The sequence below is a fragment of the Trematosphaeria pertusa genome, assembly GCF_010094035.1.
Source record: "Trematosphaeria pertusa strain CBS 122368 unplaced genomic scaffold BU26scaffold_10, whole genome shotgun sequence".
NCBI lineage: Eukaryota > Fungi > Ascomycota > Dothideomycetes > Pleosporales > Trematosphaeriaceae > Trematosphaeria > Trematosphaeria pertusa.
Genome location: NW_022987221.1, coordinates 201,330 through 216,683, shown reverse-complemented (window position 1 = coordinate 216,683; position 15,354 = coordinate 201,330). Strand labels below are relative to the sequence as shown.

General features: G+C 54.9%; 6 protein-coding genes across 6 annotated transcripts; 3 read left to right on the top strand and 3 right to left on the bottom strand.

The window, feature by feature from the left end:
• The first annotated feature begins 21 nt into the window (after positions 1-21).
• Positions 22-1,253, top strand: BU26DRAFT_552475 (glycosyltransferase family 25 protein). The gene is made up of 2 exons (XM_033832156.1): positions 22-285; positions 340-1,253. Exons 1-2 carry the CDS (start codon positions 124-126, stop codon positions 1,204-1,206), a joined length of 1,029 nt encoding a protein of 342 aa, XP_033681455.1. The 5' UTR covers positions 22-123; the 3' UTR covers positions 1,207-1,253.
• An 83-nt stretch (positions 1,254-1,336) lies between these two features.
• Positions 1,337-3,792, bottom strand: BU26DRAFT_487594 (cell division cycle protein-like protein Cdc20). Its single transcript, XM_033825952.1, has 2 exons — positions 3,626-3,792; positions 1,337-3,575 (listed from the first exon to the last, which is right to left on the bottom strand). Exon 2 carries the CDS (start codon positions 3,555-3,557, stop codon positions 1,770-1,772), a length of 1,788 nt encoding a protein of 595 aa, XP_033681454.1. The 5' UTR covers positions 3,558-3,575; positions 3,626-3,792; the 3' UTR covers positions 1,337-1,769.
• A 567-nt stretch (positions 3,793-4,359) lies between these two features.
• Positions 4,360-6,581, top strand: BU26DRAFT_431485 (kelch repeat protein; the record flags this gene model as incomplete). Its single annotated transcript, XM_033823928.1, has 3 exons — positions 4,360-4,528; positions 4,582-4,668; positions 4,792-6,581. 3 exons carry the CDS (start codon positions 4,360-4,362, stop codon positions 6,579-6,581), a joined length of 2,046 nt encoding a protein of 681 aa, XP_033681453.1.
• Positions 6,582-8,525: 1,944 nt separating this feature from the next.
• Positions 8,526-9,663, bottom strand: BU26DRAFT_532290 (zinc-binding alcohol dehydrogenase-like protein; the record flags this gene model as incomplete). Its single annotated transcript, XM_033831092.1, has 3 exons — positions 8,526-9,112; positions 9,180-9,579; positions 9,631-9,663. The coding sequence occupies 3 exons, from the start codon at positions 9,661-9,663 to the stop codon at positions 8,526-8,528; spliced, it is 1,020 nt and encodes a 339-aa protein (XP_033681452.1).
• Positions 9,664-9,977: 314 nt separating this feature from the next.
• BU26DRAFT_606704 (uncharacterized protein) lies at positions 9,978-11,958 on the top strand. The gene is made up of 2 exons (XM_033835684.1): positions 9,978-10,621; positions 10,673-11,958. The coding sequence occupies exons 1-2, from the start codon at positions 10,163-10,165 to the stop codon at positions 11,681-11,683; spliced, it is 1,470 nt and encodes a 489-aa protein (XP_033681451.1). The 5' UTR covers positions 9,978-10,162; the 3' UTR covers positions 11,684-11,958.
• Positions 11,959-12,020: 62 nt separating this feature from the next.
• On the bottom strand, positions 12,021-13,865 carry BU26DRAFT_45729 (uncharacterized protein). The gene is made up of 3 exons (XM_033824942.1): positions 13,529-13,865; positions 12,842-13,369; positions 12,021-12,772 (listed from the first exon to the last, which is right to left on the bottom strand). The coding sequence occupies exons 1-3, from the start codon at positions 13,691-13,693 to the stop codon at positions 12,359-12,361; spliced, it is 1,107 nt and encodes a 368-aa protein (XP_033681450.1). The 5' UTR covers positions 13,694-13,865; the 3' UTR covers positions 12,021-12,358.
• Positions 13,866-15,354: the final 1,489 nt, after the last annotated feature.

Here is a 15,354-nt window from a genome sequence, read left to right as displayed (position 1 = left end):
TGGTGGTACTGTACCCTGTGCCGCACGCGCCTCGTTCCCATGAACAGAGAACACCTCACGACATCGCCTACGGTCCTCTCTATCATGCATACGCTCATTATTTTTCTTTGAAAGTCGTTCCGGATGAATTCATTGCAGTCTTCTCGTTTCAAAAATTTCGTTGTTGTCGCTTTCCTATTCAATGTCTTCATTCTAACGGGCCATCTTCGCCCTGCTAATATCTTAAGCTGGGCGTCTTGGAGAAAGCTCGATCTCGATTATTCCGCGGCTAATGCGACTTTGGGGGTAACCACCTCGCTCCCTGCTTTGAGACATCCAGACTGACATCGAATATCACAGTTCGAAAGCATCGTGGCCGTTGCTCCCAACTCTGTCCCTGTGCAGTTACGCTGGCGAAAGGAGGGCCTCCTCAAAGCAGCAGCATACAGCGGCCTCAGCATAGCAGTCCCTCCCCAGCCAGAATGGCCGAATGCGGATGTAGAAGCGCTGATGGCGCGGAAGGAAGGCATGGGAAGGGGTTACGCTCTCTCATGGCTCGGCCATTTGCACGCGCTCAACATTGCGACTACACACTCCAGCACGTTAATCCTAGAAGACGACACAGATTGGGACATCGGTATTCGAGCACAGATGCCGCAAATCGCGGAGGCAGTGCGCAACCTGACTGGCGACGCGTCGAATGCGACATCCATCATGCCGCTCCCTCCCTTTGGCACCGAATGGGATATCCTATGGCTCGGCCACTGCGGCGACAGCATCATCTTCGACCCTCCGCCAATAACTCTGCCCGACCCAACAGTACCGCCATACATCAACTCCTGGGAAAAGACTCTATCTCCCTATCCCGAACGTAAGCGCTACATCCATTGGTCCGCCGGCCCCATATGCACCTACGCATATGCCGTCACTGGACAAGCAGCCCGGAAGCTAGTCGGGCGAGATGACCATGGCGTCGAGTCGTTCGACGTCTGGCTTCATATACTGTGCAAGGGCAGACAGATTCGCTGTGTGACCGTGAACCCAGAGTTGTTCCATCATCACGAGGGCGCGGGGCCGAAGGTTTCGCTTGCTGCTGGGTCGATTCTGGAGGAAGGATTCTATGAGAAAGAGTATACGGAGAATATTTGGCATAGTGCAAGGTGTAATAGTGCGGTGCCGGGGGACGAGCTCGTGACTTGCATGGGGAAGGAGCCGGATTCGCAGTGATTTACATTTTGAGAACCGCTAAAGACTGTATAATCACATGTTCGCATTATTAATACCCTTGGATTAAAAAAGTCTTTCACGTGTGTGGTCTACGCGCGCTTTGTCACTTCACATTCAAAAGGAATTCTTTAAACGTTTGAATATGCTTGCATTAATACGGACGGACCCAGGAAGAACCTCCAGACAAGACTTGAGATGACACCCGAAAACATTTGCTTTCGTAACCAAAACATCGACTGAGATCATCGTCGCTCATGGACTCGTATTCATCAGACGCTCGAAAGGATCCACTCCACCAACACCGCCCATGCATGATCCTCCAAGACGCCTCGCTGAACAGAGACTAAAACACCCAGCCGAGTTGCCAGTTTCCGAGGGTAGCTGTGGAAGGTTCCTATGGATAGGACCGCGTCACATACCCAAACGAGATGTGATACTTACCAACTTACCATTGCGCGTAGAGTCGGGTAATCGGCTCCATTGCGCAAGCCGTTGGTGATGACGTCCGCACCAGCGTCAAAGTCCGAAGAGGATGACTGTGCGAGACATGAGTTGTTGTATGTTTAGCGAATCGTCATCTGCTTGACAACGCTCGCCTTGGTGGAGGCAGCACCGGCAGCGGCGATCGAAGGCTGACCGGGCTTCTTCTCGAAGATCTTCCAGAACTTGAGGGACTCGTCCGCAGCGGCGGTGGCTAGCATCTGGCCATCGGGGCTCAAGCAACTGTGTAGAACGCGAGACTCGTGGGCTGGGACTTCCATGTTCTTGACACCGGATGGGTAGCTCCAGATGCTGAGAGAGTTGTCGGGGAAGCCGCCAGAGCTGACGATCTCCTTGTAGTGGGTGCTCCATCGCAGGCTGGTGACCTGGGAGTCGGTCGGGATGTGATTGATGCGCGCTCCGGTGGTGGTGTTCCAGAAGTAGATCTGACGATCATTCGATCCACCGCCAGTCGCAAGGAGGTTGGATTGCCACGGGCACCACGAAACAGCCTTGACGGCTGCGCGGTGGTTGGTCTTGGTGAACTTGGGAGCGGCAAGCGACCGAGCATCCCAAATCGAGACCAGGTTGTCGTTAGCGCCAGTCGCGAGTTGAGCTCCATCGGCGCGCCACTCAAGACCGCAGACTTCGCCAGTGTGTGAGACTAGCTCGGCGACCTTGTGTTGAGCGACGCGAACGTCGTGGTTGAAGACGAGACCCGAGCGAGCGCCAGTAGAGAGGATATGCTTGTTCCAGCCCATGACCCCAACGCGTGTCTCGTGGCCGAACATGCTTCGGAGCTTGGTGCCCTCCTCGACATCCCAAATCTGGACCTCACCAGTGCCGAGACCGACACCGACGTAGGCTCCATCGCCGGACCACTTCACGGACGAGATGTAAGTCTCGGAAGGACATTCGAGAAGAGAAGCAACCGAACCGGAGTCGGCAGACCAGATGTAGACAGAGCGCTCTAGGCCGATGGCGACCTGGTTGCTCGAAGACCAGTCCAGGAGGTTGAGATAGTAGTCATCGACGAGACCAGGTGCATCGAGAACCCGCTCAGGCGCAGATGGAATGCGACGACGGCTCTGGGCGTTGACACTGCTGGCCGGCTTGAGGGGGCGGTTGTACTGTGATCGGAGGTCGATGGGCTTTGATGACTCCGGAGGGGCAGGCTTAAAGGCAAGAATGCGAGTGTTGAGGCTGACGCCGCATGCTGATGCGAGCGACGACTGATATGCGACGGTGTCTGGGGTGGCCTTAGATTTTGACCGGCCCTCCTCATCGTCATCTTCGAGGCTAAGGCCTTCCAGCGAGAGGGTGACATCTTCCTCTGAACCCCGACCGCCCAGATCGAATGCACTCGCGGCATTGGCCAGCACCGTGGAGCCCTCGCCCGTAGAGCTAGACTTGGGTCGCTGGTCGAGATCGAGCTTGCCGGTGCCGACGTTGCAGATGGCGTCGCTCGCTGTGCGGTTTGGGATGAAGCGGTCGGCGGCGTTGTATGCTATCCGGGTCTTGGTGGGCCTTGAGCGGAGGGTGCCGTCCCTCTTCGACTTGGCAGGTGTCTTGGTTGATGTGTTGCCCGTTCCAGTCAGCGACCACTCCGACACGCCGAGCTCTAACCGTCGCGGCGAGTTGGTAGCCCGGGCGATGTTCGACTTGGGGGAGTCTCGGGTGGTCTTGGAGATGGAGCGCTGGAGACGGGACATGAAGTTGCCGCCATGGAGAGACTCGTGCGCCTGCGCATCAGGAGTCTGCGTCCGTGGGGTTCGGGGAGAGGGCGTCAATGGCATCCGACCGCCAGCGGTGCGGGTGGAGAAGACTGATGAGCGGCTCTTGACCGGGGTCAAGACTGCTGGGCTCGCCATGACTGCGCTACTCTCTTACTGCGGGATGTCAGCCAGGGTATGCCACGCAGCGGGTATGGGTGTAGTACAATATGATTTTCTGGTATGCTGCTGTAAAACAAATATTAGTATTAGACAATGCTGTAATCGATGCTTTGAAGTATTGATTTCGAAGGTATTTGCGTGTGTTTGAGAGATGGAGAGAGGGTGGAGGTATGCGGAGAAGATGAGGGAGGTAGGGTAGGTAAGGTAGAGGGAGGACGGGGTGGAAGGCCCGGTGCAGATTAAATACGCTTTGTTTACTCGCTGTGGTTGACAGGGCGACGGCGGGGCCACGCGCCCCGAGCGCCGATGACATCACGTGCGGCTGTTTTCGGAGAATTGTTGCGCCAAGCGGAAGATTCTGCCGGGTTGGCACTCACCGCCCGCTGTGCCTGCTGTCAAGTCAGCCAAACTTTCGCACGCTCCAACAAAGACGGACAGTACCACCCACGCTCGCTGACACACTCCCGACTACTCAATTTCCGGCCACTGGTCAAAGAGACTCTCCGGCCTTCGCCAGCTCCGTGAAGCGCGCCAGGACCGGTAATGCCGCTCCCCTGCCGATAGTGCGGCACGCAGAGACAAAGCGCACCGTTCACCGCCGCTCATGACTCTCCTGCAGCAGCTCCAGCAACCGACTGACTCAATGGCTCAAACTCAGCTCCATTCTTCGTCTCTCTTTTCGAACAGTCACCCGCCCGCCGCGACAACTACACCGTCGACCGCTCTGGCGACCACAACCCCAGCCACCGGCAGCAGCTCTAGCAGTAACACCTTCCTCATGACGGCGAGCCCAGTGCGCAATCGCAAGTCCACCGTAGAAGGCTACAAGCCTAAGCTCATCTCTACCATCGGCGCCAAGCCCGCATGTCTGGTCAACGCCTCCGTGACCTACGTCGGCAACGACCAGATCTACGCTTTTGGCGGCTTCGACCAGTATACAGACGAAGGTGGGTCACACTCCTGAAGAGTGCAAAACTAAGGCTGACTGCCTTCACCACAGTATACAACCATGTGCTTCGTCTAAACCTGGCCACTCGGCAGTGGAACTTAGTCGATAACTATGGGGACATCCCTGGGGTTCGAATGGGTAAGTCAATACAGTAGCGATGCCCAGCCATAGGTCAAGATGATGGACCTGGCACGTCGTTATGCCTTGGATTCCCTCAAAGTCCATTTTGGCAAGCTGCAACTATATACTGACCGGCTCTAGGTCACACCGCTTGCCTCTGGCAGGGTGACAAGCTGCTCGTTTTCGGCGGCGAGAACGAGCACCGTCAGCACCTCTCCGACGTCATTGTCTTCGACCTGAAGACGGCGTACTGGACGCAGCCCGAATTGCACGGTCCGACGCCTCGAGGACGCGCTCGCCATTCTGCCGTTATACACGACGAGAAGCTCTACATCAGCGGAGGGCAGACGGGTCACGATAGCGTACTGGATGATATCTGCTTCCTCGACCTCAAGACGTGGACGTGGTCTCGCACATGGAAATTCGTGCCTCGATACGATCACGCCAGCTGGATCTGGAATGGCCGTATCTGGATCTTCGGAGGCATCAACGACGAAATGGAGAAGAACAACGAGATCTGGTGGCTAGACCTCCGCGGCAGCCCTGGCTTCGAGACCGCCATGACTTACGGCACTGGGGATCGTCAACTGCTCACATCACGGCATCGCTTCCCCACTCCCGCGTCAGGTCAGCTCGCAACCGGCAGCACCGGCTATACCGCCAATTCGAGCGTGCAGTCGTATCCAAGCTCCATGTTCTCTGCCAAGTCACCCTACATTACGCCGGGCTCCATATCCTCGCTCAAATTCCACTCGAGCCCTAACCTCCCTTCCCAAGCCGCCGGCATGCATTTCCACGTCTTCTCCTCTGGTTGCATGCTCGACTTTGTCACTCCTGCCGAGTTGAGCTGTGAGACGAGTTTGTCAAGCTTGGAGCTAGATACCCTCCGCTGGCAGAAGTTGGCAGACGGAAAGGATATCTATAACTCAAGCTTCCGCTGGCATTATTGCACCACTAACGCGGAGGGCACGCATGCTTGGCTCCTCGGCAGCCCTGTCGAGCCTTCGCCCGATGGCAATGGCGTAAGCGGTGGTGAATATCTCAGCGATGTCTTAGCCATAGACCTTCGCAAATACGGCATCCTCGGCAATGAGCTCGCGAGCGACCCAAGATCGAAGCTGCCCTCTTCCGACGCCAACGTCTCCTCGCATCTCACAGGCATTGGCGCGGATCTCTCCCTCACTTTTGATCAACCCCCAGAAACCGGCAGCGGAGCTGATTTCATCATCACTGCGGATCCAGACGACGTTGACTACGACGCCTCACCAGTAACTGACCCCGGCCCATCCTCAACCGCGGTTGCACCCGTTTCCCGTCCAATCCACGTCCATCGGCTCATCCTCCACGCTCGTTGGCCGCATTTCGCCCGGTTGTGGAGCGCTCAGATGAGTGAATTTCACACGAAGAAGATGCACATTCCCGAGCCCTATTCGGCTGTCCGCGCCTTTCTGTTCTATCTGTACACGGACAGTATCGCTCCTCACCCACAAAACGGTCCTACTCTCAATGACGTGGCGGGCATGCTGGTTATGTCAAATATCTACGACATGCCGCGTCTGCGGCTGCTGTGCGTCAATCGCCTCGGCCGAGAATTGGATATCGAGCACGCCGCGGTAATCTGGGAGCGGGCAGCGACTGCCAACGAAGACTGGCTCAAACGACGGGCGGCAGCATACTGCCTGCAGAATTGGGGCCGCGTTGTCCGCACGGCTGGCTTCAGGGCACTGAATCCCTCCAGCCTCATTGATCTTTGCTCTGAATCGGACCCTGATTCCCGCGTGGTCAGCAGTGATGAGCTCGAGATGATGGGCCAATTGCGGCCCTATACAAACACCAACCGCAAACGCAGCCTTGGCAGCGCCGGCGTACTCACCGCTGGGGAGGAGGAAGGCGATGAGGAGGCGGAGGATGACGGCATGGATGTGAACTAGAGACCACGACGACAGTGGCTCGCTTGCATTCTTTTGGCGTTTTCCTACTTGACGGTCATATCTATCCAGCATATTTGGCGGGGAGTCCGAGTTTACTTGAGTGCTGAAGGTTTTCAGGCCTTCTTTTCAAAACGTTGAAAAGCGCGGACAATCAGCAACTTTCTCTACCTTGTCAGCCGGTATTTGGTCAGGTTAATCGGTGCATTGCGCTGGAGTCTTGGGCTGGGGATATGTTTCATGCTGATGAGATTATGAATGGCATCCACCGGTGGATACTTTGAGCCTTAGCGACGATACATGAATGATATGAATTAGCAAAGATGAAGTCCTGGTGTACAGTCGCGTTTTGCAGTGCAGAAATTCTCACCGCACGGTCCTTGCTCAGCTCTTAGCAAGCAGTTCACCGGGCATGCAGGCAACAAAAAAAAATGGCATACTAAACTAACTTACTTTCGACTATGTAGAAAAACGTAAGTTAATGTTAGAATCCGCAATTTTGTTATATATAAATTGATTGAGAGTTGCATGATACATGGTTCTATGTCGCTTTATCCTACGCGCAGCAGAGCAACCAATTCCCAACCTGAGCACGGTATTTTGTACTTAGAAAGGCATCCAGGTGATCATCTCAGGCGGAATGGACAGTAGCGCAAGCCACTCCAACTGCTGAATCATTCTGAAATCGATGTGAAATTCGCTCCCAATCTCCCCCATAGGGAACAGCATTGTCCTTGTCGCAGGGTGTACCCGACCAAATATTTCGACGGTGCCTTCGGAGAACTGCATACGAAGGCAGCATGGCACAAACTCGGATATATCGACCTGGGCTATTGAAACATCGCTATCGCCTCTGTTCCGGTGAATCGATACTCGATCTTGTGCATCCGCTAGTATGCTAATTAGGATCCGTCTTGTACGGCGTAGTTTTGTAGAATGGCCTTACATAGATTATCGAAGAGGGATATGAACGGACTTGGCTCAAGTGATCTATCGTCCTAATCCAGGTGCTTCCACACTTTTGTCGGATTGAACCAATAGCTATAGTCCATCCAGTAGCGGCCATTTGCTACGAAGCCTTCGTTACTCCCGTAATAGGTAAAGGACCTCTTATGTTGGACGCGGTATAGTGTCGGTGGTACTGGCGGGATAGTATCCATACTTGCTAAGAGACCTACTAAAAGATTTCGGTCGAACTCAGAACAAGCTGGAGCTGATGAAAATGCGTAAAGAGAAGTCGCAAGAGATAAGGTGAAGAGAAACGGAAACAGCGGGGTAGATGCCAAGAGCTGAGAATTTCTGCACTACAAAAAGCGGAAACCAATTCTGGATGCAACTATACTCCCATCTCCTGATATCTATCTTAAATCTCCTATCTGGATTGGTGAAAGCTGTGGCCTGCCGAAACTATACAGACCCTGACCAACATCGTTCATTCCAAACCTCTCTGGATCACACCGGTTCCGCAGCTACTGTCGTCGTTCAAACATGCCCCCTTGACGGTCAAATGTCACCAGCTCTATCATCGCGCCCTCTTCTAGTAGTCCAGGAGAAGGCATCGGGGCGAAGTCGCACGGCGAAAATAGGGCGTTGAATTGGGTTGCGGGAGAGTGTGGTGGGGGCCAAGAGGGTATCGACGCGAGGGATCTAGCCAGGGATGGACATGGACGAGCGTGGCTGATTCTGGCGTGCAGGATCGAGCAGGTGGTGCCAAGGGTTCTGCCTGGGGTGAATGCGAATCTCGAGATACTCGCAGCGCTGAAAGTGCATGTCAGAGGCGGCGGGACGTTCCCGAGTCAGTGTGAGTGGAAGAGGTATGGGCTGGGGAACACGATGCAGACGCTTAGAAGAGTGCGTGTCCTACCTCAGCCCTCTTTTCGGAATGGTGGTAAGCTAGTACCTAGAATTTCATAGCAGAAATATCTCTGTTATTTGTTGGAACATACCTCAAATCTTGCTCTGCCCTTCCTGCGGCACCTTAACAACCACCTTCCCCCAGCTATCCCTCGCACCCAGCGCCTTCAGCGCAGCAGGCACACTCCCCAACCCCACATACTCCTGATCCGTAAACACCGTGCCCCTATACTTCCCCTCATCCATCAACTTGTATAGCCCCTCCCAAACCTTATCCACCATCTCGGGCTCCATTGTCGCATACATGCCCCAATGTAGCCCCACCACACTCACATTCTTCAACAAGATTCTATTAGTAGCCATCTTCTCAATGCCGCCTGCCGCGAATCCGATGACGAGGAGCCGGCCGTTCCAGGCAGTGCATTTCATGGATTGAGCGACTAGCCCGACGGGGTCGTACACGATGTCTACGCCGCGGCCCTTGGGCGTGAGTTTCTTGACGCGGTCCGGCCAGTCGGATTGCCGGTAGTCGATGGCGTAGTCGGCGCCGAAGGAGCGCGCGACGTCCATTTTATGCTGGGTTCCGGCGGTGGCGATGACTGTTGCGCCGTAGGCTTTCGCGATCTGAACAGCAGCTAGCCCGACGCCACCAGCTGCTGCGTGGACGAGGACCCAGTCACCTAAGTATATCATTAGCATCGCGCTCTCATCTTTTAGGGTTAGGGGAGGGGGTGGAATAAGAATTACCCTTCTTGATGCCCGCTCTTACGACCAATCCCGCATAACTCGTAGGCCCGGTCACGAACAGTCCTGCCGCATCCATGAAGCTCCACCCCTCGGGCATTGGCTTCAGCCTCTCTTCTGTACACACGACGTGTGTTGCATATCCCCCCTGACTTGCTCCAAAGACCTTATCTCCGGCTTTGTACTTTGGCGTTCGGCCGCCTGGGAGCGATGTTGGAGCCTTCAACACGACGCCGGAGAACTCGGAGCCGGCGATCCATGGGAAGGCGGGCTGGTGCTGGTATTTTCCTCGAATCTGCAGGAGGTCGAAGAAATTGGTTGCGGACGCGTGGATCGCGATGAGGTATTCGTTCGGCTTTGGGGTCGGAGTGGGCAGATCGATGACTTTGAGCTCTTCGGGCCCCTGTAGAAGAGTTAGACTCACGTTGGACAGGATGCACATAGGACGGCTTACCTTGACATATTCCTTGATCTGTATCGCCTTCATCTTGACTGCTTACAATCGTGATTCCTGAGAGGACGTCTACGAACAGGGACTGAAGACCAGTGAATTGAGGGGCTATCAGCCAGGCTTGATGCAACGAATTAAGGGAAGGAAGCTCGAAATGCGTGAGAGACTCATAATTGCGATTAACCGTCGAGGAGGTCGCTCTCCAAAGATACCTCGGCCCACGTCGCGCCTTCCCCACTCTCGGTCCCACAATCGCGCTTACTAATCGGGCCGTCACTAGCCACCCGCGCCACGTGCACGGACACACCAATGACGGGAGTGACAACCACGGGCTTCGCATGTTGGGCGCTTTCTTCTGTCGCCTTCCAGCGTCGTCCAACCTACAAATTTGCGCCTAATTTTCTCTTTCCTACACCACAAAGCTCCGCGACTACACCTACGTCCCGACTACATATTCATAGTATTATTGGCCAGACTTTGCTCCGCAGCTGCAGCCCTACGGTCGCTGCTCCGCACTACCTCACCTCATACAACCATGGCCGACGACGCCGCAGCGTCCACCGACGAGACGCAAGTCACCTTCAACGTCAAGTCCGCAAATGACCAGAAGCACGTCATAACCGTGCCCGCAAGCACGACCGTCGCCGACCTCAAGGCCAAGCTTTCGACGTCAGAATACGCAGATATCCCCGCCGAGCGCCAGCGGTTGATATACTCCGGTCGGGTGCTCAAGGACCATGACACGCTCGCTAGCGCCAAGATCAAGGACGGTCATACGGTGCATCTAGTCAAGGGCGCGGCGAGCAATGCGCGGCAGAACCCGGCCAGCCAGGGCACTAGCAGCACGGCGAGCGGAAGCGGTGCGGCTGCGCCGCAGGTACCGACGAACATCGCGGCGGGCACGGGGAATAACCCTCTCGCGGGCCTGACCGGAGCGCGGTATGCTGGCTTCCATGGGCTGCCGGGTATGGATACATTCGGTCCTGATGGAGGGGTAAGTTCCTCTCATGACAACTTTCCAGACGTAGTAGCTAATCGTATGCAGATGGGCCCGCCGCCAAATCCCGAAGCCCTACTAGAGATGATGGACAACCCCATGTTCCTGTCGCAAATGAACGAGGCCATGAACAACCCCGCCGTCATCGAGATGATGCAGCAGAACCCCATGGTCCGGAACAACCCCATGATCTCAGAAATGCTGCGCAATCCGGAGATGCGTAGAATGATGTTCAACCCGGATATGATGCGTATGCAACTGCAGATGCAGCGAGCTATGAACCAGAACCGTGGCGGATCCAGCTTCCCGGCACCAGGCGTTACGAATACCACACCGCAGCAGGGCTCAGAAGAACAGCAAAGCCAGCCAAATACCGCCGGATCAGCACCGCAACAAGATCCATTCGCGGCGCTTCTCGGCGGCGGAGGTGGCATGGGAGCCAACCCTTTCGCTAGTCTACTCGGTGCAGGCGCAAATCCGTTCGCTCCTCCACCGCAGAACCCGAACACATCCGCGACCAGTACATCGGGCACAGACGCAAATGCTTCGAATACCGGCTCAACCCCCCAGAATGCAGAAGGCACACAGAATACTTCGACATCACCACCCCCGCCGAACCCGTTTGCCGGGCTTTTCGGTCCCCCTCCCGCAGGTTCCGGCGGCCAACAGTCCGATCCCCTCGCAGAGATGTCCCGCAACCTAATGCAGAACCCCGAAGCCATGCGTGCAGCAATGCAGATGCTCGGCTCCATGGGCGGCGGCAATGCAGGAGGCTCACCATTCGCGCCCTTCGGGCAGCCACCCTCAACCTCGACACCCGCATCAGGAACCGGTAGTCCGCCCCCAGCGAATCCTTTCGCAGCGTTATTTGGCCCCGGAGGAGGATTCGGTACCCCCCCGCCTCCGGATAACAGACCGCCAGAGGAGGTGTACGAGGTGCAGTTGAGGCAGCTAAACGAGATGGGCTTCTATGAGTTCGAGCGGAACGTTGCGGCGCTGCGGAGGAGTGGCGGAAATGTGCAGGGCGCGATTGAGTACTTACTTGGGGGCGGTTCATAGTGTGAGCACTGCGGCAAGGCGCGGGACCAGAATACGTGATCGCGTGGATACTTCAGGCGACGAGCGAGAGATGAGCGGACTCATTGGATATCGATCATAGACACGCGCTTTACCCCGCGTTACTACAGGATCGATGGGTTTATGGATTTGGTACAGGGATATGGGATATCCGGTATACCTTCATACTTCATTTACCGGAAGTCTTTGTACTACACGGCGCCCCAGGCTATAATAGTTCGGTATGGGTAGGTAAATAGATGCCCCCATTCAATGGCTTTAAGATTTGTCCACCGTTTCTTCGTTGTGTTGCGTCCGTTCAACACTGGTTTCTGCGTGAGATGCGCTGCTTATTCGAACGTGAGTGATTTGGGCTGAGATGCTATATTGTTGGGTTTGGGAAAGCAAGCTGGACCTCGCTGATTACTTCCTGGGTCTTGAAGGCTTTTAGGGCTAAACGATATCTAGTAAAACATTCAAACTTTTTGATGCGATGAATGTAGAAGCATATGAGCAGACGTATGTTGGGGTATCTTCCTAAAAGTCCAACCTATGCACCACGACCCAAGTCCCCTCCACTCACGAACACCGTCATAAAAATCACAATCTTGTGTAGCAAACGTGTCCCGATCCCGATATCCTGTTCCGCCTCCTCTTCTCTCCCTCACAGCCTTGTCCTCACCCCCTAGCATCCCACTCCAATAACAAATAATCCCCACCGCGCCCCTTATTGATATCGCCCGTCATTTCCCAGCCCAGTCTCGGCGCCTGCCTTCCATCCGCTCGCCAAAGCCACAGCTGGCGGATCGGCGTCTTGCCCGGCTCACGCTTCGGCACTAAATAGCGATACTTTCCGCCCGCGCCTTTGGCTAGGTCCTTGATGCGCGCGTTGGGGCCCTCGTAGGGTTGGTCGCGGATCGCGAGATCGAAGCCCGTGGCTGCCTCCAAGGCGTTCGCCGTCAGGATGGGCTTGATGTAGACATGTCTTCCGCCGAAGCCGTGGTTGATGTTGGCGGATTTGCTGGTTTCTTCCGTGACGTACCAGGGCAGATCGTCGGCGGCGTCGTCGGCTTCGGTGTCGCGGTAGATGACCTGTGCTCCTTTGTCAGCACCTGCGTCTGGTTTGTTTGTATAACTGAGAGTACTACTGGGGATACGCACTTCGATATCTAGCAAGTACAGACCCGCAGTGGAGGTGCGGTTCGACCAACCGTACTGCCACTCGAATTTCGTCTTTCCCTGCCTGACTGTGCCGTACACGACATTCGTGATGACTTCGTTTCCAGCATCGGGCTCCTCAACACGGACTAGGCCAAAACGCGTCCCAGGTGTGCCGTCCAGATTGGTATGGCTGACCTCTAGGGTTGCGGCGCCAGGGCGTAGCTCCCAAATCTGGTGGTTGTTTCTGACGCCGTCTATTGTCACGCCTGTGCTGGGGCGGACCTCGCGGACTCGGGCAGTGGAATGTGAGTGTCCGACGAGCATGGCGATGACGTTGTACGGCCGCAGTATTGCGAGCAGCTTGTCCCGGACTGCAGGCGTGAAGCCGTAATCGGAGTCGGACCCCGCCACGGAGATGTGTTGGACTATGATCACGGGACGAGAGTAGCCGCCTATTGCGAGCTTGCGCTTCAGCCAGTCGAGCCCGGACTTGCGGCCAAAGGTGGAATCACCGCCGAATTGGTGCAGCTGAGGTACGAAGTCAGCATGGCTCTTCATAGAGTTGGCAGGTACTTCTTATAGCTTCGTTAAGCATGCTGTGTTACAACGCACTGCCCAGGCAATCTTTCGAGTAACAACAGCATAAATGTTGAGCTAAGACAGGCATCCTGTACCCAGTAAACTTACCTGATAAACGTCCACGGGGCCAAGATCGATGACGTAGTTGAAGGAGTAGTCCTTGTAGTATGAGGTACCAAGCGGGTCCGAGTCGATGTTGGCGGCAGCGATGGGAAACCGTGCGTCAACATTGCGTACCGCATTATGCAATTCCTGATGGTATCCTATGCACATCGATGGTTAGCGTCTCAGTCAAGATGAGACCAAAGAGTATGCGAGATTGCCGGGATATTACCTATGTGCATCTGGTCAATGTAATTCCACATCTGGAATCGGTAATAATCGAAGGAATCACTCTCTCCGTTCCCGTCATACAACCGCCACGGGGGCATCCCATATGTGTTATTCTCGAGATCTACGCAAGCAAATGAGTGTCTGCAAGGTTGGAGTACGGTGCGCGGACTTACCGTGATTCCCCAGACCAAAATACAACGGCCCGCAGTTGCTCAGCTGCGTGATCCCGTTCCTCGGCCTCACTGGATCATATAATGCCCGAACGTCCTGCAACTGCGCCCCGCCCTCATAAGTGGCCGCGTTGCAACCGTCAGCGTCCATCCACTCCCCGACGTTTATGTTGCCGCCGAATGATGTGAGATCGCCAGCAAAGAAGACCGCATCGGGCTTGTTGACAAACCCTTTGCAGTTGATGAGGGAGATATCTTTGCCGTTGAGGGGGAATTCGCGCGTTTGGATGTTATTCAGTTCGTTGTTGAGGTTGCTCAGGAGTTTCACGTCTGGCCCGAGCTGAGGATCGGCGAGTAGGAGGAAGGTAGTGAGTCTCATCGAGGACAAGAAGAATGATAGATCGAAAAGTCAAAGTTAGTCTGGAATGGAGACCGTTAAGTCTGTGACGAATTTACGTTGTAGTTGTAGCTGGCTTTAAAGATCAGCGGCTGCGCCATATACCAAGGCGTTATATCGTCCGCTCACCGCTCCAAATTCTAGAACGGAGAACACGGCGAGGCAAAGGCGGACAAGATGCAGATTCTAGCTAGTCGTTCGTCCATCGCGAGATCAGTGATCGAATCCAAGACCACAACAAGAGCCTCGGCTCATAAAGAATGTGGAGGTAAAAACTGATGACTGTGACATCGGCGGAGAAGCTGCAGTATACGAAATGTGAGCCAAATGTAGAGCATCGCCTATGGTTTGAGGTCCTAGCGGAAAGGCACGGGCGGATGGAGTGACGGAAGGCTTCCAACACGGGGCTGTGACCTCGGAACGCTGAGCGCTTGCAACTCAGGTAGCCACCAAGAGTCCAGCTGCTATGCTATGACAATGCTCATGTGATCGATGCGCGGTTGTAAGCGAATAGCTATGCAACAAGTTCGTGGTGTGATGTCCGTCGCCGAGCCCTGGAGGGAAGTGTTAGCCCGCTTGCCTGCGCCACATTCGTATTCATAATCGACCAATGAATTCGTGACCCTGAGAACTATTGCGGAATCGAGGTTGTTGAAGCTACGATATCGGGCTGAGAGACCATATTCAATTCATCGGGCGTAGGAATGATAATAGAGCGACCGAGAAGAACGGCTGTGACGTTAGAGAAGGTGATCGCTTGTACGGCCAATCATATCGCACCGTTCGAACAAACGCATGCAAGGAGTGAGTAAGAAAGTTGGATTTAAACCGAATGGAAAACTGTGATAACCCAAAGACGCCCTCGTCACAAAAAACTAGTGTATATACAAGTCCCATTTTGGCTCACGCCTATGCCCAAACACCGTCTTCAAAGATATTTACACATTAGAACCCAAAATCCCTTTCCTTATATCCTCATTATCTCTTGGAACGCTCGGAATCGCATGCTTTGTTACACTTCCACGTTTTCGAGG

Excerpts from the sequence above, each read along its gene's own strand:
- BU26DRAFT_606704 (XM_033835684.1), top strand. The coding sequence starts at position 10,163 with ATGGCCGACGACGCCGCAGCGTCCACCGACGAGACGCAAGTCACCTTC. Across the intron at positions 10,622-10,672 it reads CATTCGGTCCTGATGGAGGG|ATGGGCCCGCCGCCAAATCC; the intron begins GTAAGTTCCTCT and ends AATCGTATGCAG.
- BU26DRAFT_45729 (XM_033824942.1), bottom strand. The coding sequence starts at position 13,693 with ATGTGCATAGGATACCATCAGGAATTGCATAATGCGGTACGCAATGTT. Across the intron at positions 13,370-13,528 it reads GCCCCGTGGACGTTTATCAG|CTGCACCAATTCGGCGGTGA; the intron begins GTAAGTTTACTG and ends TTCGTACCTCAG. Across the intron at positions 12,773-12,841 it reads TGTACTTGCTAGATATCGAA|GTCATCTACCGCGACACCGA; the intron begins GTGCGTATCCCC and ends AAAGGAGCACAG.
- BU26DRAFT_552475 (XM_033832156.1), top strand. The coding sequence starts at position 124 with ATGAATTCATTGCAGTCTTCTCGTTTCAAAAATTTCGTTGTTGTCGCT. Across the intron at positions 286-339 it reads CGGCTAATGCGACTTTGGGG|TTCGAAAGCATCGTGGCCGT; the intron begins GTAACCACCTCG and ends CGAATATCACAG.
- BU26DRAFT_487594 (XM_033825952.1), bottom strand. The coding sequence starts at position 3,557 with ATGGCGAGCCCAGCAGTCTTGACCCCGGTCAAGAGCCGCTCATCAGTC.